Raw genomic sequence first — 25,422 nt, forward strand, 5'->3', positions numbered from 1 at the left:
TTTGTTTTTAGGAAGCAACATAATTAGCTGCCTTATATCAAGTCAGTCCATTAGTCCATGCAGCTTTGTAGAGCCTTTATTTATTTATTTATTTTAGTTAGTTAGTTAGTTAGTTAGTTATTACATTTACATCCCACATTTCTTCCATCGTGGAACTCAAGGTGGCTGCATGTGGTTCCCAGGTGGTCTCCCCTCCAAGCACTGACCAGACCCAGACCTCCTTAGCTTCAGCAAGGTCTCATGTGTCTTCGGACCATGCCCTAGAACCTACACTGATGAAGTTGGGGTTGAGAATGGGGTTGATGTGCCTATCTGCCATGCCACCTGCTGCCAATGTGCATGCCAGCCATGCAGCCAGTCAGCGTGAGGAGGGGTCCTACACACATTCGAATGGATATATGCACAGCTACCCTGTGTGAGGGGGAATCCTGATTGGCCCAGGATCCCACCCTCCACATCTAGAGAAGATCTACGCATCTATGCCAATATATACATAGGGCCCATGTCTCAAACATGTGGCCAGCAGGGAGCAGGGCCTACAGGCAGGGATGTCACCGGCATCCTCAACAGAATCGAGTGAGTTTGGATTTCTATGAATCCAACCCACGGATTTTGCAGCGGACTGGCTTTTCCCGAGTCACAGGTGTTCTGCAGACTTGCGGACTGTTTGTTTTACTTTTCAGATTTTTACGCAAATGTAGTCATAGTAAAATAAATAAAATAAAAAGCACGAGCCACAAATGTGCATTTTCCCATAGGCTAAAGCATGAAAATGCACATTTGAGGGAGAATGGGGGCATTTGGGGTGGATTCGCACAGCTTTGCAAGTGCGAATTTGTGCAACTGTGAATTTGCACAAATTCATGAAATTGGGGGGAAAACTGATTCTGTGAATGAGTGGATGATAAAATGAAATCCATGGAACACAGATGGAATGGATTTTACAAATCCCTACCTATAAGTGCATCGAAGCTATACAACCCATCAGCCCTTTTCCACATGCTTTGAATACATGAGCAGAGGTCTCACTCCCCACCCTCCCCCCTGCAGCAGCAGATCTCTGTGTTTTCAGACAGGGTGCCTGCCCAGCCCTACCTGGAGATGCTGAAGAGTGAACCTGGGACCATGTAACTGAACTATGGCCCAGTTTATCTCAAAGGAATATAGGCAGCTGCCTTCTACACTGGTCAGTATAGCTCAGTATTGACTACACACTGACTGGTAGCAGCTCTCCAGGGTTTCAGACAGGGATCTTGCCCAGGCTGACATGAAGCACCTTGGATAGCTCCTTTAGAGTTCAGACTAGTTCGGACTGAAACCTGGAGCAGATTTGCCACCCCACTGGCATCGGAATCACCAGCCTCCGCTGGGTGATGGGGATTTTTGAAGAGGGCATTGGCAGCCTGATAGCCAGTGGGGTGCCAGGGCTCATGGGGTGAAGAGCTGGGACCTTCTGATTAGCAGGAGCAATGATGTCATCTGCCCCTGCTTCAGACTTCCCTGTGCCCGCTGAGCTTAGCAGCAATCCTCACAGAAGCTGAAGGAAATGGATTTCCGCAGCAACAATATATTCCCTGTTGTAATGCAAAGTGTTTGGGGGTGACTCGGTCCTGAATGAGCAAAGAAGACCCAATTGCTTTGCAAAAGTTCTGCTCCTGATAGTAATGAAAGTGGCACAGGGCAGTGTAGTGGTTAATAGTGGTTAGTGGTTAATAATATATTATTATTAATCTCATTAATTAATATTAATATGAATTAATATTAACATTAATATTATTTAATATCAATAATTAAATTAATAATACAATAGATAGATATAGATATAGATATAGATATAGATATAGATATAGATATAGATATAGATAGATATAGATATATTATAAGATGTTGTGACTCTTTTTTCTGAGAAAGGTGTCTCATAAATTAAATTAATAGTAATAGCATACACACACACACACACCCATAATATTTCATTTATTTGTCCTGCTTCTCAGCCAAAAAGGCTCCTGGAGTGACTTATATATAACCTCATTAATTAAATTAATAATAATATATTACTCATCTCATTAATTAATTTAATATGGATTGATATTAATTAATATAATTAATTAAATTAATAATATTATCTATATAGATATAGATATAGATATAGATATAGATATAGATATAGATATAGATAGATATAGACACCTTGTAAGATATTGTGACTCTTCTTTCTGAGAAAGGTATCTCATAAATTAAATTAATAATAATAGCATACACACGCACATACACACGCACACCATAATATTTTATTTATTTATCCTGCTCCACAGCCAGAGAGGCTCCTGGAGTGGCCTATATGTAATTAGTAGAACAAGGCAGTCTCTGCCTGTAGGCTTACCATCTAAAAAGACACGACACATAAGAAAAAAGGAATGGGGAGGGAAGAGGGGGAGAAATTAAGTATTTTAGCAGGAGGGGTGGAACAGCCCCGCTTCCCATTGCGTCTCCTTCAAGCAACCACAGCACATGGCGGAAAATGCGACCATGCAGAAATAAATGTGGTGGCCTCTATCAAGCAGAAAGTGAGTACAGCGGTTGGGGTTGCAGAATGGGAGCCCTTGCCTATTCCCTTGTTGGCCCAATCAGCTCTTTGGAATGGAAAGAGGAGCAGGGAGATTGCGCATAGCCCCCTGTTTCTCTTCCCAAACAAGTGGTTGGTGGGATTCCAGTTTCCCTTACAGGGCTCTGCATAAAGAGTAGGATTTGGCTCGGGAAACACATGCGCTGCATTTATTAGTACTAATGACTCGTCCCCCAGCTAGAGATAGGTCAGTTATAGAGCAGGTAAGAACATAAAAAGAGCCCTCCTGGATCAGACCAAGATCCATCTAGTGCAGCATTCTGCTCACCAACCAGCTGCCCATGGGAAACCCACAAGCAGGACAGGAGTGCAACAGCACCCTCCCCGCCATGTTCCCCAGCAAGCAGTGAGCATAGGCAGACTGCCTCTGGGACTGGAGGTAGCATACAGCCATCAGGACTAGTAGGCATTGAAAGCCTTCTCCTCCAGGAATTTGTCCAATACCCCTTTGAAGCCATCCAAATGGGTGGCCATCACTAAATCGCGTGAAAGTGAATTCCATAGTTTGTGCTCTGCGTGAAGAATTCCTTCCTTTTATCTGTCCTGAATCTCCCACCAGTCAGCTTCATGGGATGACCCCATTGGGTTCTAGTATTATGGGAGAGGGGGAGGGAGAGGGAGAGGGAGAGAGGTCTCCCTGTCTCCCTATCCACTTTCTCCACACCATGCACAGTTTTGTATACCTCTATCATCACATAAACGCAGATGGTTTCAGGTTCCATCCCTTGCAACTCTAGGTTGGGCTTGGAAAGACCGCTCTCTGAAGCTCTGGGGAGCAGCGGCTGCCAATTACTGCAGGCCAGCATCCCCCAACCTAATGCCTGTTAAATGTGCTGGACTATAACTCCCAGTCCTCAAGCTGGGGGAGGCTGGTGACTCCAATGTCAGTAGGATGGTGAATCCGCTCTGGGTCTCAGTCAGACCCAGTCAGAACTCGAAAGGAGCTATTGCACCTTGGAGAGCTCCTTAGAGTTCTGACTGGGTCTGACTGTAATCCGGAGCAGATTCACTGCCCCACTAGGATCGGAGCCACCAGCCTCCACTGGTTTAGGCAATACCAAGCTAGTTGGGCTGATTGGCTTGACCTGGTATGAAAGCGGCAGGCTGTCGATACTTCCGCACACCGACTGCTCCCAAATTGGATTGGGGGGGATACTGATTTATCTATTTCGTGTATATAAAACATTCCAGTGTCTTGGTCATGTTTCGAAGTATGTGCTCTTTAGATTGCATATTGTTCTTCTCGGAGGGATCCCCCTTCTTCTACCTGAAATTGCATCAGCATTTTTTGCACCAAAATATATGAAATACATCAAACTTCATAACTGTCCGACAGATGCTGCTGCTTGCCTCCTGGAATGCACTATCTGTTCCTCTCGTGCCAATAAATCTGCTCCTCTTGCTGAGCAGTACTGATAAAATAATATATTGAGCAATCACCTTTCCCCTTTAGCTAAAATAGTATATTAAACTATCATGTTTGCCAGTTGGCTTATGTAGAAAGTGCTTTTGATTAGGGCTGTGCAGGGACTCCCCGATCCGAGGCAGGCCCAATCCGGCTTGGGCAGATTCGGGGGGGCCCCGACCCGCCTCGGCCCCGAACCAGAAGCGGGGTTCTGATGGGGAACCCCACCTCGGGTCCCCCCCAATGCTCCCACACAACCCCCCAGCTCCTTACCTGGGCTGCCTCCTCCTCTGCCACTGCTGCCTTCTCCATTGCACTGCTTTCGCCACTGTCACCTTCACCGCCGCCTCCCGCCGCTGCTGTCTTCGCTGCCGTCTTCGCCGCCACTGCCTCCACCGCCTCCTGAGGCCTGGATGTGCGGCAACCATTCTTGCAGGGAGTCGCCATTTTTAAAATGGCAACTTCCTGGAACTTCCAGGAGGTTACCATTTTAAAAATGGTGACTCCTTGGAAGAAGAGTCACCACGCGTCCAGGTCTCAGGAGGCAGCAGGGTGGCGGGGCGGCGGTGGCAGCGGGGCAGCAGCAGAGGCAGTGGCAGCAAATAGAAAGCAGCTCAGGTAAGGACCGGGAGGTGCTGGGGGTGCTGGGCCGGGGGCTGAAGTGCACCAAGCCCCCGACTCACTCCGGGCCGCTTCGTGCCCCCTCCATGTCACTTTGGAAGGGGCACAAAGTGGCCCGAAGCAGCCCCCTTCGAGTCGGGATTTGGGCCTTGGGCCAAAGCGGTGCACAGCCCTACTTTTAATCCCTCCTTATAGAATTTTTACATCTGTCTTCCCCAACCTGGTGCCCTCTGGATGTGTTGGACAACAACTCCCATCATTCTCGGCCAGCATGGCCGTTCCTGCCCAAAACATCTGAAGGGCACCAGGTTGAGAAAGGGTGACTAATATTCTTTCCCCTCTGTTTTAAATTCTTCACATCTGAAGGAATTCCTGCATGTCTGCTTTAGAACTGATGGTCTTATGGTCCGGTAGCTTGAGAAGCAATGAAAATAAATACCATTAAACTTGAACTGTTCCCGCTTCCTTGCCTTGTGCTTCCTGCAGGGGACACTACTGTTCGATGTGAACAACTGGATCTGCTTCAGGATTGGCTGGCTGATTTCAGAAAATCTACCTCCTCCTCCAGCACAGCCAATCCAGAGGAGCTGGTGGCATTTGATGTACTCTGCGGCGATCTCAACTTTGACAATTGCTCATCAGGTGAGACACGGTGCCATCAATACCACTTATACAATGAGCAACAATAGATGTGTGAATGGCTCAGAGAGCTGTTCCTTGGCAGAATGTATTAAACAAGTCGGGTTTTCTAGCCACACCCATGGATCCCTATATGCACATTTTAAACTCATTTTAATTAATTACGGGCGCGATGTTATGGCCGCTAGTCAGCGGCTAGATGGCCATAGGATAGGTCGGTTCCTGGGAACCGACCTCGGAGTCCATGTTCCAAGGTTGGTTCCCTGAGAACTGATCTCCACCCCCTCCCGTGCTGCCTTGTAGGCAACATGGAACGGTCCCATGCTCTGCGGAGCAGTGAAAACGGGGTGTTCCTGGGGCATGCCGGGGCAGGGAGGGCGGAATTGCCTTTCTGATGCTTCCTATGCATAGGCTGGCATCTCCCCCCACCTCCACTCTGCCTTCCTGCGGCTAGGCAGCCAAAATCAGCTGTCTAGCCATGAACGCAAGGCGGCTGAAGCATGGAGGGGATGATCCTCTCCACTCTTCTCCTGCCCTGCATTGGATAAGTGGTCGCCTCTGAGTTAGTAGGCAGCTGCCAATCCTGATAGGATTGCCTCCTCCAGGAGCAATCCTGTGGCCACTAGGCACTGTCTAGAGGGCCATAGGTTTTTTCAGTTTCTGGGAACTGAGGCTGGAGCCAGAGCTCCAAACGAGGTTCCCAGAAACCATGCTCCCACCCACTCCCCTGCCCCCCTGTAGCCGGCACGGTTCTCTCCATGCTCAGAAATGGAGCGTGGAGATGGCAAAAAGGGGGTGGTCCTGGGGGCAGGGAGGGGAGGGGACCATGGAAGCTGCTTTATGCAGCTCCCTATGCACCACGTGGCCTCCTTTCCTCCCTCTCCCTGAAGCTATGGCTAGACAGCTGAAATCAGATTGCCTCCACACTATGGCTGCCCTGCATTGGATATCTCAATAGGATCTCGCCCTAAATTAATCACGCTGCTCCATCTTACTACTCCTTGTATTGCTCTGTACTATTATTGCAATTGGGATTGTTTTTAATACTGTAATTTAAATGTGATTTTAATATTTATGTGTGAACCGCTTAGGGATTTTATTGTATTTAGTGGTATAGAAGTATCACCAATAAATACATACATAAATAAATCAATACATTTATTTTTATTTGTTTTATTTTAAAAATGTATTTATTACGTTTCTGTATGGGTCATTTGCCAAAGTTCTCTGGGCAGCTTGCGAGAGAAAGCTTAAAACCATAACAGACAACAACATAGCAAGACACAATATAAAGCTATATATTTAAAAGAGAATTAAAACAAAGTAGTGACCAAGGTGAAAGCCAGCAGCAGTGCAAAGATCTAAAAATGCACTGCCACAGTTTTTAAAACTTAGGGCTCAATCCCAGCTAGATAGGTGGCCGCCTCCAACCTCGGGAGCGACCGCCTATCCAAAGCAAGGCAGGAGAGGCACAGGGGGATCATTCCCTCCGCTCCTCTCCAGCCTTGCTCTTTTTTGCTAGACAGCCATTTTTGGCTGTCTAGTGGCGGGGGGGGGGGGGGCAACTGGGAGAGGAAGCTGTCATACGACACATTGGATGTGTTGTACATGCAGCTCCACTCTCCCCGCCCCAGAATGCCCCCCAGCCCCGCCCCTTTTCAGTCGCTCCATGCTCCTCTTGTGAGCATGGAGGACAGGGGTTCTCTGCGCTGCCTCAGAGGCAGCATGGATGAGGGGGGCAGTCAGTTTTCCGGGAACTGACCTCGGAGCTCCGGAAATGAGCATATCCTATGGCCCTCTAGACAGTGTCTAGCGGCCATAGGATTGCTCTCTAAAGGGCTAAAAAGACTGGGAAGATTTTTTTTCAAAAAAGTCTTCACCTAGTGTGGAAATAAAGCACAATCTAGGTGCCAAGTGAACCCCTCTGGGTCACTGTCCCAGAAACGTTATAGGTTATAGGGGCATATTGGCTAGCGATGTTGGAGAAATCCACAATGGAATCAACTGAGTTCAGATTTTACAAATATGTAAAATTTTAAAAGAATGTTAAGCTAAAGCATGAAAATGTACATTTGGGGGGGGGGATTTTTGCAAGTCCAAATTTGTGCAAAATTGGAAAATCGGAAAAAATCTGAATCCATCAATGAGGGGACGATGGAACAAAAGGCATCTGACAATCCATGGAATGCAGATGAATTGGATTTTATGAAATCTGTACATCAGGGAAGGGGAGGTGCCTCACTTGAGGCCTTGCAGCCCATATGGACTGGATTGGTGGACCAAGTTAGCCCATGGGCTGGCAGATCCCTAACCCTGCTATGAACGAAGGTGAGAGCTGCAGAAGCATGAGCTCTAGCGAGGTGATCTAACTGGCATATCCGTCCAAGCGTTGTTTTATTTTTAGCTTTAGATCAGCCAGGATTCTTTTCTCTTTTTTCCCCACTTCTTTTTTAATGCCCCACATTTATGGATTGTGTTGCCTTGACAATAGACAGTGACAAATGACATAATTAGCCCTTGCGGCAGCCACTTGAGAGGGTTCCCCTGGGAAACGCAAAAATGAAATTCTGAAGTTTTTCCAGGCTGTATGGAGGAAAATTATTAAGAGGTGTTGCCAGTTTTAGGTACTTCCACAGGATGAGATTTACAGCAGATTGGAATGGAAAGCTTGATGATACAAATGATTGCCCCAAACTTAGGGGCAAGCAAAGAAATGGCCCCAAACATTTTTATACCCGAAGTAGAAAAATATAATCATTCTCCCCCTCTCCTTCCTGCAGCAATCAATCAGAGAGCTGTCCATTTACGACCACCTGAGCCGCTTGCCTCATTACATTAACATTGTGTTAACTGCATGTAGCTCAACTTCATATTTTTATTTACTTTAGTGTAACTGTGTAGGGATTGGGACTAGTGTGTACCTTGACGGGAGGATTAAAACCTCGCCGTCTTCCCCCCCAAAAAAAAATTCTAAGGGAGCGTTTAAAAAAGAGGGTGAAAGTCTCCACTGACGTCAATGAAGGCTTTTTTCTTCCATTGTTTCCGGCAGGAAGAAAAACAATGGAAGAAAAACTGGTACGTGAAGGAGCGGAGTTTACTCTTTCCCTCCCAGTGTGATTTCATGGAAAAACTGGGCTGTGAGGGAGGCGAGTTTAATCCTTCCCTCCCAGTGTGATTTCACGGAAAAACTGGGCTGTGAGGGAGGCGAGTTTAATCCTTCCCTCCCAGTGTGATTTCAGGGAAGAACTGGGCTGTGAGGGAGGCGAGTTTAATCCTTCCCTCCCAGTGTGATTTCAGGGAAGAACTGGGCTGTGAGGGAGGCGAGTTTAATCCTTCCCTCCCAGTGTGATTTCAGGGAAGAACTGGGCTGTGAGGGAGGCGAGTTTAATCCTTCCCTCCCAGTGTGATTTTATGAAAAATCTGGGCTGTGAGGGAGGCGAGTTTAATCCTTCCCTCCCAGTGTGATTTCAGGGAAAACTGGGCTGTGAGGGAGGCGAGTTTAATCCTTCCCTCCCAGTGTGATTTCAGGGAAGAACTGGGCTGTGAAGGAGGCGAGTTTAATCCTTCCCTCCCAGTGTCCTAATTCAAACTGGGTAGGGAAGGACGGACTCGCCCCTGCCCAGCTTTGTCGGACACTTGCCGAGCCACTGCTCGCAGTACCACACGATCTTCATCGCTGCCCGGCAAGCGCCTGATGAAGCCGCGGCACCACCCGTCCTCCCTACGAGCTGCCATTGTGTGCAACAGTGGTGGCTTGGGCACTTCTGGGTAAGCAATGTTGCTGAATTGGCGGCCATCAAGGGGCCATTGACACAACATGACAGGTGTGAATGGAGCATTCGAGACTGTAATGCTGTGTAGGTAGCCTATTTATGGCCACCAAGTACACAACTTTACCTACCCACAAGTGCCTGAGCCACCATTGCTGTGCACAACGGCAGCTTGCTAGGGAGGACAGGCATCTGCTTGCACTCTCTGAATTATGGGGTGCTCACCGAGCGGGTCCGCAAGTGCCCCGCTGTTTGGTGAGTGGGGTCCGGGAGGGCAGGTAAGGGAGAGCCTGTCGGACTCCACACACCCCATGGACTCTCATGACATCCCTAAAATTGGGACTACACCCAGTTACACTAAAGGAAATAAATCTATCAGGCTCAGCCACGTACTATGTAATTAGAAGAAGTTGTTGTTTGACCCGCAGTCTGCCTCTCACAAGAGGGTCATCCCTAGGGAGATATCTAAATATCTAGCTTTCTTCGTAGGAAGAAGCAAGTAAGAGGGACAGAAAAGTATTTGAAAAAGAAGCATGCCAAAATGTTTCTAAATATCCAGGTTCGATAAGGAATGTCAGGGCGAGTTTTTGGTCTGCTGAGTTTTTGGTCCTCTTACCTCTCAAACCCATCCCAATTCTTTATGACCTCCCTGCCTATCTTGACACTTGGCCGCTTCATGGTGCTTTCTCTTCTTCCTGCAGATGACAAGCTGGAACAGCAGCATTCCTTGTTTACACACTACAAGGACCCATGCCGCCTCGGTCCAGGGGAGGACAAATCATGGGCAATTGGTAAGTTGTGATGTCACAGGCTCGGGCTTAGCAGGGACACCCTATCGCTGGGTGGAGGCACCTGTATCATGAGCCACACCTGAATATCTGCAACTCCATTAGTTGGCGCTGTTAAACTCCGATGCTCTTTTACATAGCATAAGCCTTCTCCAACCCAGTGACCTCCACATATGTTGGGACTACCACTCCCACCATCCTCAGCCAGCATGGCCAATGGCTGTGCTGTCTAGGGATGATGGGACTTTAAGAACATAATACACCTGATTGCCAATTGCTTTCTGGGCTCAGTTCAAGGTGTTGGTTTTAACCTTTAAAGCCCTAAACATCTTAGGACCAGGCTATCTAAGGGACCACCTATCTCACTATACACCTGCCATGTACTAAGATCTGCAGGAGATTCCCTCTTGAGGATGCCTGTCAGGGTTGTATCTGAGCTCATGGAGCCCCAAAGCAGCTCTGATTCTGAGGAGGAGAGACAATTCATGGGGGAGGAACTCTCTCAGACTTCAGAGGTGCAGCTGGAGGGAGAGCCCCCCCTTCTCACATCCCTGGCAGTGACAGTGAACCAGGTGGGGAAAGAGAGGGACAACCTGAATTTTTAGACGCGAGGAGCAGACGCAGACACAAGCAAGTGATCGCAGGGGCTAAGCGTCGGGGCTTAGCCCAATTGGCTTGATGTCAACAGCTGCACCCAGAAGCATCATGGGAAAGGGGGAGATCTTCCCCTCCCACCCCTTAAGTTCAGAGAATTGCCCCCCTTTTCCCAAACAGAGATCAACTGACATCCTAACCCTTAGAACCCCTTGATGGCTGTTTCTTTGTAGTTTCTCTGAGTCTCAAGCAGTTAGCATCTGTATGCCTCATTAGGATAAATGGAATTAAAGCCTGGGAAAGCAGGCCTTTTGTCTGAGTGTTGATTTTGGCTACTGGAGTATTCAGTAGGCAACAGGGGAACCTTGACAATGCCATCCCCTCTTGAAGAGCCTCGTTTGACTTTGTTGCATTACACCCAGTGGTGCAGTGGTAAATTTTTGAGTGCAGCCATTCGTCATGGCAATCCCTATAGCCACGCCCCCAAGGAGAGTCCAAACATTCAGGGAGTTGTGTTGATCCATATCAACAACCAACTCTAGAAGCTTTCATCTCCACCAGGAGCAGGTTTTTTCTAAGGCTAATGGGCCTCAATTGCCCATTCAAGACCAAGCCACCCCAAAATCCTTTTCATTGTAACAGGGATAGTTTGCAAGAATATATTCTTGATGGGAAAACCCATTTCTCCCCCAGCTACTGTAAGGATTGCAGCTAAAGCCAGAGGGAACAGGGAAACCTAAGGGGGTGGCAGATGATATCATCATCCCTGCTAATGAGAAAGTCCCGGAGTGGTGACCCCAGGAGCCCTGGTTCCACTACACCACTGGTCTTGTGCCTGAACAAGAATACATAACATAGCATGCCACAGTTCTGAAAAAAAACCTTCATAAAGCAAGGTATGAAGACCAGTAACGTCGTGGTAAATTTTGAAGTGCAGGCAGTCATCATGACAGGCCTCATTGCCACGCCCTCAAGGAGAGTCCCAAAATTCAGGCAGATGCATATCAACAAACCAGTTCCAGCAGTTTTCATATCCCCCAGGAGCAGGTCTTTTGTAAAATAAAAAGAATCTTAATTGCTCATTCAGGACAAAGGACAATTGCTCAGGACAATTGCTCATTACCCCCATTCAGGACAATTGCTCATTACCCCCAAATACTTTGTGTTGCAACAGGGAACAGTATATTGTTGCTGGGAAAATCCATTCCCCCCATGCCCCAGTAGGGATGTATGAATTGTGTAAACTCCATTCCATCAGTGTTTTGTGGGTTGTCAGGTGCCTTTTGTTCCATCATCCGCACATCGACGGAATTGGATGTTTTATAGTTCGAAATCTGTGCAAATTTGCACATGCAAAAATGTGCAAATCCCCCCCTTTGCATTTTCATGCTTTAGACTATGAGGGAAATGTGCATTTTCAGCTAGTTTGTGTGTGTGTGTTTTTCTATGGTAAAATTTGCACAAAACTCCTGAAGGTTGAAAAACAGTTGGCAAGTCTGTGGAATCCACCCAACAAGGAGAAAACCAGTCCACTGTGGAATCCGTGGGCCAGATTCATAAAAATCCAAAATCATTTCGTTCCATTGCAGATTTCTCTGACATCCCTACCCCCTAGCTGGGCCGGCCCAAGCTGTTTTGCTGCCTGAAGGATAAGATGGTGCTTCCTCCCGTTCCATGAACAGGGAGTTTTGAGCTGGGGGGGTGGCATATAACGTCAGCATCCTTGCTAATTAAAAAAAAGTGCCGGTGCTGCATCCCTGAGAGCCCTGGTTCCATAATGCCACTGATTATGCCTCACCTTATTGTTGTGTCGCCTTTTAGCTCCACCCTCCACCATGCACATGCTGGGGGGGAAGGGCTGAAGAGGAGAGCCTGTTCCACACATAGGCTCCCCATGTGATTTTGAACCTTGTCCAATCAGGTTCCCATGTGGGAAGCCTACACACACAGAGCAGGCTACAGCCCTCCCACCCTGACATGATGACGGAAGGAGCAGAGGCTGCAGAAGGTGTGATGGTGAGGTGTGGCCCTGCTCTCTCCCTCACACAGTTGTAATTGTAGGGTATCCATTTATGTATGTATGTATGTATTTATTTCAAATATTCCTTGGCCGCCACTCAGGGCAGAAGCCCTCCCAAGGTGGCTGACAGCAATAAAATACATTGTTGTTGTTTATTCCGTCAGTCACTTCTGACTCTTCGTGACTTCATGGACCAGCCCACGCCAGAGCTTCCTGTCGGCCGTCGCCACCCCCAACTCCCCTGAGGTCGAGTCCGTCACCTCCAGAATATCATCCATCCATCTTGCCCTTGGTCGGCCCCTCTTCCTTTTGCCTTCCGCTTTCCCTAGCATCAGCATCTTCTCCAGGGTGTCCTGTCTTCTCATGATGTGGCCAAAGTATTTCAGTTTTGCCTTTAATATCATTCCCTCAAGTGAGCAGTCTGGCTTTCTTTCCTGGAGTATGGACTGGTTTGATCTTCTTGCAGTCCAAGGCACTCTCAGAATTTTCCTCCAGCACCACAGTTCAAAAATAAAATACATAAAAACGATTAAAATATTAAAAGTGATAAAAACATAAAAACATTAAAAACCAACAATAAAACCACCAACACTGTTAACAGCAGTAATAGCAACAACACCAGTCATATCAAGAGAAGGCCAAGGTAAAATGATAGGTTTTCAAGGCCTTCTTAAAAGCCTGCAATGATGGGCCATGGTGAACCTCCGATGGCAGCTTGTTCCAAAGGTGTGGGGCCACTGCAGAGAAGGCCCTCTCGCATGTGGTCACCCACCTGACTGCTCTCATGGGTGGGCAAATGAGAAGGGCCTCTCTTTCTGATCTTAAAGTGCAGGCAGAATGATATGGGTGAAGGCAGTCCTTCAAGTAACTTGGTCCCAAACTGTTTAACACTTTAAAGGTCAAAAGCAGTACTTTGAACTGGGCTCAGAAATGCACCGGTAACCAGTGAGGCTGGTGCAGTATAGGCGTTATATGATCGAATCGCCTCGCCCCCACCAATACTCGGGCAGCCGCATTCTGCACAAGCCGGAGTTTCTGAACTGTCTTCAAAGGCAGCCCTACGTATAGCTCATTACAGTAGTCCCTGGACGTGACTAGTGCGTGGATAACTGAGTCAAGGTCCATCCTCTCCAGACAGGGCTGCAGCTGGCGTACCAGCCTAAGCTGGTAAAAAGCACTCCTGGACACTGCAGCCACCTGAGCTTCCCCAGTTAGCTCAGAGTCCAGGAGGACTCCCAGACTGCGCATTTGTTCTTTCCGGGGGAAAGCCATGTGTCCTACTTTACAGAGGACAGTCCTCCATTTGAAGGGCCATCAGAGGTCATTCTTTATTTGAAGGTGTCCTCTATTTGAAGAGCTTTCCAATCCAAAGCCGGTTCAAAGACGTAGAACCATAAGAAGGCAGGGAGTGCAGGACAGTCGCTCGTCCACAGTGAGCACCTGGCCAACAGAGCAGACAGACAGACACACGGGTTACCTGGTCATAGTCTTCAACACTATGGTCAGATGATTGTACTTATATTTATAGTAATTTCTAAATTTGCATCTGTACATATAAATTATCATATGCAAATGGCATGCAAATCTGTGTCGTCTTTCCCCCCTATTTTTTGCTGATGCATAAGCAGCAGGAATAATGCAGTGAGGCGTAGTGGTTAAAGTACTGGACTGGGATTCAGGAGATCCATTTTAGTCCCCACTCAGCCATGAATGAAGCTCACTGAGTGCCTTTGGGCCAGTCACTGACTCTCAGCCTAACCCACCTCACAGGGTTGTTGTGAGAGTAAAATGGAGCGAAAGAAGACCACATGAGCCGCCTTGGGTTCCTTGCAAGAGGAAAAAAGATGGGATAGAAATGTAAAAATAAAATAGAATATATAAAAAACTATATGGTGTGGCTTTATCTGCACCTGTAGCAATGCAGGGAAACTGGGACTGTCAATTCCCACACTGCTACGATGTCATTTAAACTGGGCGTAGCGGCCTGCGTTAGAGAAGAACGGGAAACTAGGCATGTTAGTGAGCTCCAAGTGAGACAAAAAGCATCTCTCACCATGCAGAGTAAACCTTAGAAGGGAGGCAGTCCCTCCCCACATTCCTCCCTTGCTGTGCTTTTAATTTTCTGCCAGCACAGAACAACCCAACTTAGCGGGAGTGTGTTGCACCAAACCGCTTTCTGCAGGAAGCGTGTGCGGCGGCGGGAGGGGCTGCTCAAACAGCCCATAATGGAAACTAAATATTCTCACGCTGTGATTTCTCAAGCACCATTATCAGCATGCAAGCCATTTCAGAAGGATTCTGAAGTGCTTTATTGTAAGCATGCACAAGGATCGCTTTTCACAGCGACAGACATCGGCACTTCACATCAGCGACGGACTTCTGCCGGCTGAGAGACAGATGGCAATATTAACAATATTAGTGGTGCAGACTGAGAACAGGGATGGACAAATCTGTCAATTTGGGTTTCTCTCAGTTTCTCATTCTTTCAAACTTAAGTTTGGTTTGTCTTGAACTTTGAAAAGTTCTCATCTTAAGTCCTAAACTTTAAGGATTTTTTTTTAACTTTGCATGAAAAGTCATAAGCATTTTTGTGCACATTTCTCCTCATATATGTATTTTTGTAAAAAAGAAAAATTGCCTAATAGACACATTTTTTGCATGCAGTCTTCTTAATATAATGCATTTTGGAACATTATGTTCCTTAATATACACATCTTTATACACATTGGCTGGGTTCAGATGTAACAGTAAGCTATGGTGGATAAGTGGCCTGAGCTGCCCATGATCAGCTAGCAAGTCATGTGGGGGAGGTCCCTCCCATGATTGGTTATTTCCCCCCAAATAAGCCACCCTCAGAACCCACAGTCTAAAGGAAAGGTTATTTTATCTATGGTGGGTTAGCGTGATGTCTGTCACACCAGCACGGGTTATGGAGATTGCCTGAAGGGCCACTCCACAAGAGCGGCCAAAAATTCTGCCACCGCTCTTCTCCTCTCAAGCAAACTCTATTCCTGCCGCAAAGGAAGCTGGGATACCTGCCCAGCTGGGTGGGAGGACTACAGGAGGAGGACGGGCGAGGGGGGGTGAAATAAACTACTCCATGTGGCTTGTTTCCCTGATTGCCTGACAGGAGCACAGTAGGTTGTTTGCATAACCAGCTACCCAACGTAGGTTGCCACCCACTATGGATTAGCATGACATGTGAACAGCCCCATTGGTTGATGGGAGAACTCCATTGCAAAAAAAAAGGGTGAATTTCAAAGGGTGACTGCGTTTCAATTTGCACTGTAGTTCAAAAGTGCAAATTGGGTAAGTTCACATTGAAGTGCAAATGGAATGAATTTCCCCCCATCTCTACTTGAGAATGAGGCTGTTCGTGGCTCTCTTTGAAGCTGCCTTCAAGTTGCACAGCCATGGACACTTTTTCTCCCAACACTTGGAAGATCAGCTCTATTTGCTCAGAATTTCATTCCACATGTGTGTCATTCACACAGACCCTGCGTGTCGGGGAGCAGGGGGCAGGCCCAGGGGGAAGGGGTGATCAGAACAAGCCAGAGTGAGGAAAGGCTATCATTGCCTAGGCAAAGTCTCAGCCTGCACAGAAAGCCTTTATTGCCCTTCCTGTTGAAGAGAGCCGATTGTCAGCCCGGGTGGGTGAAGCCACTCTAGGACATGGGAACCTTTCCCTGCCCAGAGAGATGCTCTGACTTGGTGGCTCACCAGAGAGCAATATGACTATAAGCAATGTCCAAACATGCCCACCTTTTATGCACTTATATTCCTACACCACTTCTTTACATTCAAAGAAGTTTGTAAGATTCAACTGAAAATAATGCAACAAAACAATTCAGGTTTTTGTTGTTGTTTTTTAAACGTACAGTGACAGCAGGAGGCTAAGACAATACAAAAATGAAGAAATCGAGGTGGTAAAACCAGCAAGCACCCATCATCCATTAAAAGTCTTGGGCTGTGCGAAGGAGTGCTCGCCTCCAGGAAAGGTCTCCTCAGGAGAAAGAGACTCCTGAGGAGTAGGCTCTGGAAAGGGAGCTCTGACTGCTGCAGCTGAGCTCTGGGTGGGGTCTGGCTGGCTTTGGGCTTAAAAGCCTTCACTGGAAACCCAGCCAGTGTTAGAACAACTTGGTCCATCCAGCTTCGGCTGTGTACCTTGTCTCCTGAACCGCGCCTGTGACTGCTGCTCTGTTTTCTGACCTTTTTGACCCTGCTAATGGACTGCGTAATGTATCTGACTGATTTACTGTGCTTGACCCCTTGCTTGTTATCTTTTTTGTGAACTGCCCAGAGAGCTTTGGCTATTGGGCAGTATAGAAATGAAATAAATAAATAATAAATCTTGACTACACCTGCTATGCCTGATTCTTGTAGCCTGACTGCCTGCCTGTAGTTCTGACCTTTGCCTGAATTTTGACCACTTCTGCCTTAGCTTAAACCTTCTTGGATGGAAACTTGTGTGCTTGACCATTTGCTTGCCAACTTGACTACTCAGTTGCATTGCTCCCTCTACCTGCTTGCAAACAGCCATGGCTCAATCTAGAGCAGGACACCAGCAGGGCTGGATTTGGCCCACAACCTTGAGGTTCAGCAGCTGTGCACTATAGTATAGAATCAGCACTTAAGAAGGTGATTCTATAGGCTAGAGCAGGCCACAGTTAACAGGAGATTGATGTGTTCCTTTCTTTTCACAGGTACCTTGTTAGACCCAGAAGGACTATATGATGAAGAAGTGTGCACTCCAGATAACCTACAGAAGTATGTATCATCTCACTTTCCAATGTAACTGCTGCTACTTTGACTTATAACACATGCCGCTAATGGGATGATCTTTCAAATCGCTGGCACTTAAAATCAGATTGAGGGAGCAATCCTATGGCCGCTTGTCAGCGGCTAGACAGCCATAGGATATGTGGGTTCCTGGAAAACTGACCTTCTCTCCCCTTCTGCACTGCCTTGCAGGCAGCATGGAACAGCCCCACACTGCGTGCTCAGAAGAGGAGCACGGAGCAGCCAAAACAGGGCATTCTGGGAGGCGTTCCAGAGCCGGGAAGGCAGAAATGCCAGTATGACACAGTCTGTGTGTCGTCAGGCAGCCTCCTTCCCTATTCCACCTTCCTGTGGCTAGACAGCTGAAACTGTCTGTCTAGCCACAAATGCAGGGCCGGAGAAGCATGGAAGGGACGGTCCCCTTCATGCTTCTCCTGCCCTGCATTGGATAGGTGGTCGCCTCTGAGTTTGGAGGCGGCCGCCTATCCCCATAGGATTATGCCCTGACTTGTTTTAATTTTTAAAAATGGTTACTCTATATTTTACTTTATATTTTATTGCTGTTGCCCTTTGGTGGAAAGGCGGGATACAAATTCAACAATGGAACAAATAAACCAGATATAATTGCTGCGTAGGAGGCTTACAGTGGTAGTCAGACTGACAGGTAAAAGGCAGAGAGTCGTAGGCCTGAAAGAAGATAGAACCCACAACCACAACCCCACCACATCTGCTGCTCCATTTTCCAGTGGGCAATTGTGTGCGGGGGGGCGGGGCTTTCAGTGGTATGCAAAATTCCTTGGAAGGTTTGGGAGGAGATAACAACCAGCAAATGCAAGAAAACTATTTACCTGCTCAATGCCTGAATAAACAGTTGGGGGTCCAGAGCCACCAGTTAATGGCCAATGGGTTAGACAAACATACATCATACATACATACATTTATTTTACTTCTATTGTTGTTCAGTCGTTAAGTCGTGTCCAACTCTTCGTGACCCCATGGACCATAGCACGCCAGGCCTTCCTGTCCTCCGCTCCTCTCCCGGATCATGCTCAAGTTCATATTCATTGCATCGGTGATGCTATCTAGCCATCTCATCCTCTGCCGTCCCCTTCTCCTTTTGCATTCAATCTTTCCCAGCATCAGGGTCTTTTCCAGGGAGTTTTCTCTTCGCATTAGGTGGCCAAAATATTTGAGCTTCAGCTTCAGTATCTGTCCTTCCAATGAGCACTCAGGGTTGATTTCCTTTAGGATTGACTGATTTGACTTCCTTGCAGTCCAGGGGACTCGTAAGAGTCTTCTCCAGCACCACAGTTCGAAAGCATCAATTCTTCAGCGCTCAGCCTTCCTTATAGTCCAGCGCTCACAGCCATATGTTATTACTGGGAAAACCATAGCTTTGATTATATGGACCTTTATCGGCAAGGTGATGTCTCTGATTCTTACTATGCTGTCTAGGTTTGCCATAGCTTTCCTCCCAAGGAGCAAGCGTCTTTTAATTTCATGGCTACTGATCACTGTCTGCGGTGATCTTGGAGCCCAAGAAAATAAGATCTGTCATTGCTTCCAGTTTTTCCCCTTCTATGTGCCAGGAAGTGATGAGGCCAGATGCCATGATCTTCGTTTTTTTAATGTTGAGTTTCAAATCAGCTTTTGCACTCCCCACTTTCACCCTCAACAAGAGGCTCTTTAGATCCTCTTCGCTTTCTGCCATTAGGGTGGTATCGTCTGCGTATCTGAGGTTGTTGATAATTCTCCCGGCAATCTTAATTCCGAGCTGTGATTCATCCAACTTGTCGTTTCTCATGATGTACTCTGCATATAAATTAAATAAGCAGGGCAACAGTATACAGCTTTGTCATATTCCTTTCACAATTTTGAACCAATCAGTTGTTCCATGTCCGGTTCTTACTGCTGCTTCTTGACCCTCATACAGGTTTCTCAGGAGACAGGTAAGGTGGTCTGGTACTCCCATCTCTTTAAGACTTTGCCACAGTTTGTTGTGATCCACACAATCAAAGGCTTTAGCATAGTCAATGAAGCAGAAATAGATGTTTTTCTGGAATTCTCTTGCTTTCTCCATGATGCAGCGAATGTTGGCGATTTGATCTCTAGTTCCTCTGCCTCTTTGAAACCCCGCTTGTACTTCCAGTAGTTCTCGGATCACATACTGCTAAAGCCTAGCTTGTAAGATTTTGAACATAACCTTGCTGGCATGTGAAATGAGCGCAATTGTACGGTAGTTTGAACACTCTTCGGCATTGCTGTGCAGCATTTTTACAGCATCATCTTTTAGGATTTTAAATAGCTCAGCTGGAATACTGTCATCTCCGCTAGCTTTGTTGTTAGTAATGCTTCCTAAGGCCCACTTGACTTCACTCTCTAGGATATCTGGCTCAAGTTCAGTGACCGCACTATCATGGCTATCAGGGACATTCAGATATTTCCTGTATAGTTCTTTTGTGTATTCTTTCCACCTCTTCTTACTCTCATCTGCTTCTGTTAGGTCCCTGCCTTCTTTGTCCTTTATCATGCCCGTCTTTGCACAAAACGTTCCCTTGAGATCTCTGATTTTCTTGAAAAGATCTCTAGTCTTTCCCATTCTATTGTTTTCCTCGATTTCTTTGCATTGTTCATTTAAGAAGGCATTCTTGTCTCCCCTTGCTATTCTCTGGAAAACTGCATTCAGTTGGATATATCTTCCCCTTTCTCCCTTGCTTTTTGCTTCCCTTCTTTCGTGAGCTACTTGTAAAGCCTCATCAGACAGCCACTTGGCTTTCTTGCCTTTCTTTTTCTTTGGGATGGATTGAGTTGCTGCCTCCTGTCCTGAACAATGTTACGGACCTCCATCCATAGTTCCTCAGGCACTCTGTCTATCAGGTCTAATCCTTAAATCTATTCCTCACCTCCACTGTATATTCAGAAGGGATATGATTTAGGTCATACCTGAATGTTTAGTGGTTTTCCCTAAGTTCTTCAATTTAAGCCGAAATTTTGCAATAAGAAGCTCATGATCTGAGCCACAGTCAGCTCCAGGTCTTTTTTTTACTGACTGTGTAGAGCTTCTCCATCTTTGCTGCAAAGGACATAATCAATCTGATTTCGATATTGACCATCTGGTGACGTCCATGTGTAGAGTCACCTCTTGTGCTCTTGGAAAAGAGTGTTTGCTATGATCAGCGTGTTCTCTTGGCAAAACTCTATTAGCCTTTGTCCTGCTTCATTCTGTACACCAAGGCCATGCTTGCCTGCTATCCTGGTTATTTCTTGACTTCCTACTTTAGCATTCCAATCCCCTATGATGAAGAGGACATCTTTTTTTGGTGTTAGTTCTAGAAGGTGTTGTAGGTCTTGATAGAACCGATCAACCTCAGCGTCTTCAGCCTCAGTGGTTGGGGCATAGACTTGAATTACTGTGATGTTGAATGGTTTGCCTTGGATTCGTACTGAGATCATTGTATCGTTTTTGAGATTGTACCCCAGTACTGCTTTCCCCACCCTTTTGTTGACTATTTGTTGTACCCCATTTCTTCTAAGGGATTCTTGCCCACAGTAGTAGATATAACAGTCACCTGACTTAAATTCGCCCATGCTTGTCCATTTTAGTTTGCTGATTCCCAAGATGTCGATGTTCAATCTTGCCATCTCATGTTTGACCACCTCTAGCTTACCTTGATTCATTGATCTTACATTCCAGTTCCTAAACAATATTGTTCTTTACAGCATCGGACTTTCTTTTCACCACCAGACACATCCACAGCTGAGTGTCCTTTCGGCTTTGGCCCAGCCGCTTCACTCTGTCTGGCACTACTTGGAAATTCCCTCTGCTCTTCCCCAGTAGTATATTGGGCACCTTCCGACCTGAGGGGCTCATCTTCTGGCGTCATCTCTTTTAGCCTTGTGATACGTTCCATGGGGTTTTCTTGGCAAGAATACTGGAGTGGGTTGCCATTTCCTTCTCCAGCAGACCACATTTTGTCAGAACTCTCCGCCATGACCTGTCCGTCTTGGGTGGCCCTGCACAGCATAGCTTATGGCTTCACTGAGTTACGCAAGCCCCTTCGCCACAACAAGGCAGTGATCCATGAAGGGGATTTTACTTCTATACTGCTTAATATTTCTAAACAATCCATAAGCAGTTCATATTCCATGTGTGTGTGTGTTGCAATATAAAAACAATATAAAAAGAAATAATTTAAAACCATACAGCAAGAGTGACTATAAAACAGGGCAGCAACATGATCCATTTACAGCTCAGTAAATAGTGAACAAGGTTGTTTTCAAGAGGCATTTGAAACCTACTACAATTTCTGCCTCTTGAACTATGCATGGGACTGTGTTCCAGAGGGCAGGTGCCACTACTGAGAAGGCCTGCTTACGTACTGTTACCTGGTGATATTCTATTGGTTGCAGAATGACCAGTAAGGCCTCCTGGAGGATCTCACAGGTCAACTGGGTGTACATGAGGGAAAGCAGCCTGCTAGGTACCGTGGTCACAAGTTATTAAGGGCTTGGTAGGCATATTTAGGGCTTTGTAAACATATTCCAGCCTTTCTCAATGTGGGGCTCTGCAGATATGTTTGACTACAACTCCCAGCCTGCTGGCTGGGGGATGCTCAGAGTTAAAACCATAGAATCATAGAATATAGGGTTGGAAGGGGCCTACAAGGCCATCAAGTCCAACCCCCTGCTCAATGCAGGAATCCAAGTCAGAGCATCCCCGACAGATGGCTGTCCAGCCTTGTCTTGAATGCCTCCAGTGTGGGAGAGCCCACCACCTCCCTAGGTCATTAGTTCCATTGTAGTGTTGCTCTAACAGTCAGGAAGTTTTTCCTGATGTTCAGCCGGAATCTGGCTTCCTGTACCTTGAGCCCATGATTCCGTGTCCTGCACTCTGGGATGATCGAGAAGAGATCCTGGCCTTCCTCTCTGTGACAACCTTTCAAGTGCTTGAAGACTGCTATCATATCTCCCCTCAGTCTTCTCTTCTCTAGGCTAAACAGGCCGAGTTCTTTCAGTCTCTCTTCATAGGGCTTCGTTTCCAGTCCCCTGATCAACTTTGTTGCCCTCCTCTGAACCCTCTCCAGCTTGTCTGCATCCTTCTTAAAGTGCAGTGCCCAGAATTGGACACAGTACTCCAGATGAGGCCTAACCAGTGCTGAGTTGAGGGGAACTAGTACTTTGGAAGCTGTGCTTCTATTAATGCAGCCCAAATTAGCATTTGGCTTTTTTTCAGCCACATCACATTGTTGGCTCATATTCAGCTTGTGATTGACAACAATTCCAAGATCTCTCTCGCTTGTTGAGTTCTAGAGTAGCCTGTGCCTGATCCTCTACTCACTCTTTGCCTTTGTCTCTTTGTCTCTTCTGCTATCGCAACTCCCCTGGCCAACTCCTGTTTGCTTGCTCTCATCATTCACTCTCTGGGAGCTTGCTTGCTTCTATAGTCCCAAGACCAGCTGGAGCAGCTTCCTCTGCTCTGCTCTGCTCTGCTGGAAGGCAGGAAACAGATTCATCCATGTTAGTCCAACACATCTGGAGAGCACTAGGTTGGGGAAGTCTGACAGTCTATCCAAGGAGGAGCTAGGCACGAAAACCCAGAGCTCACTTCTGTTGCTCCATGTCACATAGTAGACATACATTGGGTCACTATGTGAGCCAACGTTTATGCAACAATCCAATGCAGCAATCCTAGACTTCCTGGGAGTCTATGGGGCTCTCGCTGGGTTCAATGGAGCTTACTTCTGAGTAGACATGTACAGGATTGCATGTAAAAAAATTTAATGCTGGAAATTAGCAGGAGTATTCCAAAGGCCCAGGGGCAAGAAAGTAAATACATAAATCTTTGTGGCCCATAGCATATTTTTAATTACTTCTCACATATTTCAAAAGTGTAGTTTTTCTCTGTCATTCAAAGACACCTCATTCAATTAGCTTTTGAAATGCCTGTTCACAACTGATATGTTGTCTAGCAGCTTTAAAACTGTACTATCACAAAATGAACTGAGGCACTCACAAATACTGGTATGAAATTGCGAATGTCATTGACAAACTAGATGAGGTTTAAAATAAACCCTGCGGGAACCCTTCAATAATAAATTTGGCCAAGGTATAAAAACTAATTTATCATCTTGTTTGTATTGGCATCAATATTTCTGGGAAGAGCCCAATAAATCAGTCTTCCATTAGACTTCCAGGACCAACTTCTGGAAACCTATTAATAAAGTTAGGGAGATCACAGGATTGACTACATGGACCTGTTTCCTTATTAAAAAGATCAATAAATACTGTTGCTACTTAGTTACAATGTGTTTCCACCTCTGCCTTGATTAATAGGGTACTGTTAGTGCAAACAGTGGAAGAACCTATTTAATTAAGATATTCACAAACCTAGCATGGATTTGCTGTTTGTCTCTTTCACTTAACACCATAGCCGCCTCCATCTATCCCTATGTCTATCACTCAGGGTTTATCATCGTTCAAAGTAGTGCTGTGCCAAAAATTTCTTCAGTGTTATTTTTTTCCATTCTCATTCAATTTAATAGAGAAGAAATTGCTTTTGAGGGAAATCTGAAGCAGGAGAAAATTTTGGTGAAATTCGCATGGGTTTTTACAAGGCGTTTCTTGTGTTTATGAGGTGGCCGAGGGGTGTGTGCAATTATCTCTCTGGCAGTCTGAAGCCTCCTCAGCTTCCCGCACTTTGATTAAAGCCCAGAGGAAGACATCACGAGGTAGCTGTTTTTTCAGATCAGGAAGCGTGGGCAATTGGGGAGGCTGCAGAGTGATGGAGCAATATGTCATAGAAACAAAAACACTCACAGCCCCCTCGGCCATCCAGTAACCTCAAAACCACCAAGAATTCAAACAACATTCTAAAACATCCTGAGAATGAGGAAGACAAATGGCTTCTTTCATGAGGGAAGAAAACTTGCAGGAAATTTTGGACAGATTTCAGCACAGCACTAATCCAAAGCGATCTCAAGATCATGAAGAGGGTCAGGTTATGGTCTTTCAGCCCAGACAATCTTTAGCACTGAAGCATAATTTATCAGTTTCCTTCCATTAGCTACTGTGGTGGATATGACTGTAAGTGAACTGGGGTCACATTCTCAAACTCATCATTTTTCAGTGGTATAAGAAACAGGGAACTACTTCCTTGTTGGCTTTTTACATCTGTTTTGAGTACATGATGCTACCAGTGTCAACTGTATTTAGAAGCTTTCTACTAATGTTGGCCATAATTAATCCTGGTTGGTAGCAAGTAGGGTACCTCTGAAGATTTAATTAGTGTGTGTTTTTTTCTGAAAGCTACTGAGGCTTGGTAGAGAAAGTGGTCGACTTGGGGCTTTAGGTGCTTATCTCACAGAATTATCTCATGGGATTTGATCCACAGCTTCTGTCCCCTGTGTAAATGTTATCTGTGGGTACTTTTTCTCACCTGTTGGGGAAGAGAGGATCCTGGATTGCCTCCCCCAGGGTTGGCGTCAGAGGTAGTCATGGTTGGGCACTTGCCAAGGGCCCCTGCAGGGGCCCACTGACATCAGCCCCCTGGAGTTGCTCCTGCTTCTTCACTTGCCTCTCGCTGTGGCCCAGGCAATGGTGGTGGTGAGAAGGAGGAGCAGGAGATGCCATGGCCTACCTGCTCCCTTGCTCTCTGCCTGTCAAGCAAGCAAGTTGAGAGAGAGGAGGAGGAGGAGAAATAGCAACTGGTGACAATGGTGGTGAGAACATAGACTCACTGAGGGAGGTAGCCCATTGAGGGGGCCTTGCCCAAGGGTCCTCAAAAACCTGGAGCTGGCACTGCCCCCACCTTTCAGACTTATTCCTCTTCATCTTCCTGTTCTGTGGGGAAAAGGGAAACTTTTCTTCTAATGGCATAGGCATGATTCATAATTCAGCAAGAAGTATGAACAACGCGCACACACAGTGAGCTCAAGCTTCTTCCTGTTGACTGACCAAACAAAATTGCTTCCTCTAGGATTTGAAAGAAAAGGGAATGCCTATGGAAAAATGACAGATAGGTTGGATAGAGAGGTATGAGAATTTAGTTTATGTTCGCAGATCATGCAAACATGGCCCATTCACAACCCCAAATGCAAGCAGGAGAGCACATTCTCCAAAAACATTTGTCAATTCCTGAACTTGCATTTGTTTTTTTTTGGGGGGGGATGCCTTTTTAAAAA

The 25,422-nt window shown here is 46.4% G+C and overlaps 1 protein-coding gene across 1 annotated transcript in view; it reads left to right on the plus strand.

Annotated features, from left to right (window-relative positions):
• SMPD3 (sphingomyelin phosphodiesterase 3) overlaps nt 1–25,422 on the plus strand; it is an 80,040-nt gene that overhangs the window by 43,110 nt on the left and 11,508 nt on the right. Inside the window, exons 3-5 of the mRNA XM_084812449.1 lie at nt 5,139–5,294; nt 9,763–9,852; nt 17,167–17,230. Coding sequence (XP_084668575.1) covers nt 5,139–5,294; nt 9,763–9,852; nt 17,167–17,230 — 310 coding nt within the window. The remainder of the gene's footprint in view (nt 1–5,138; nt 5,295–9,762; nt 9,853–17,166; nt 17,231–25,422) is intronic.

Source organism: Heloderma suspectum, chromosome 8 (genome assembly GCF_057233095.1).
Source record: "Heloderma suspectum isolate Gila_16-S chromosome 8, 16-S_ref, whole genome shotgun sequence".
NCBI classification, from domain to species: domain Eukaryota; kingdom Metazoa; phylum Chordata; class Lepidosauria; order Squamata; family Helodermatidae; genus Heloderma; species Heloderma suspectum.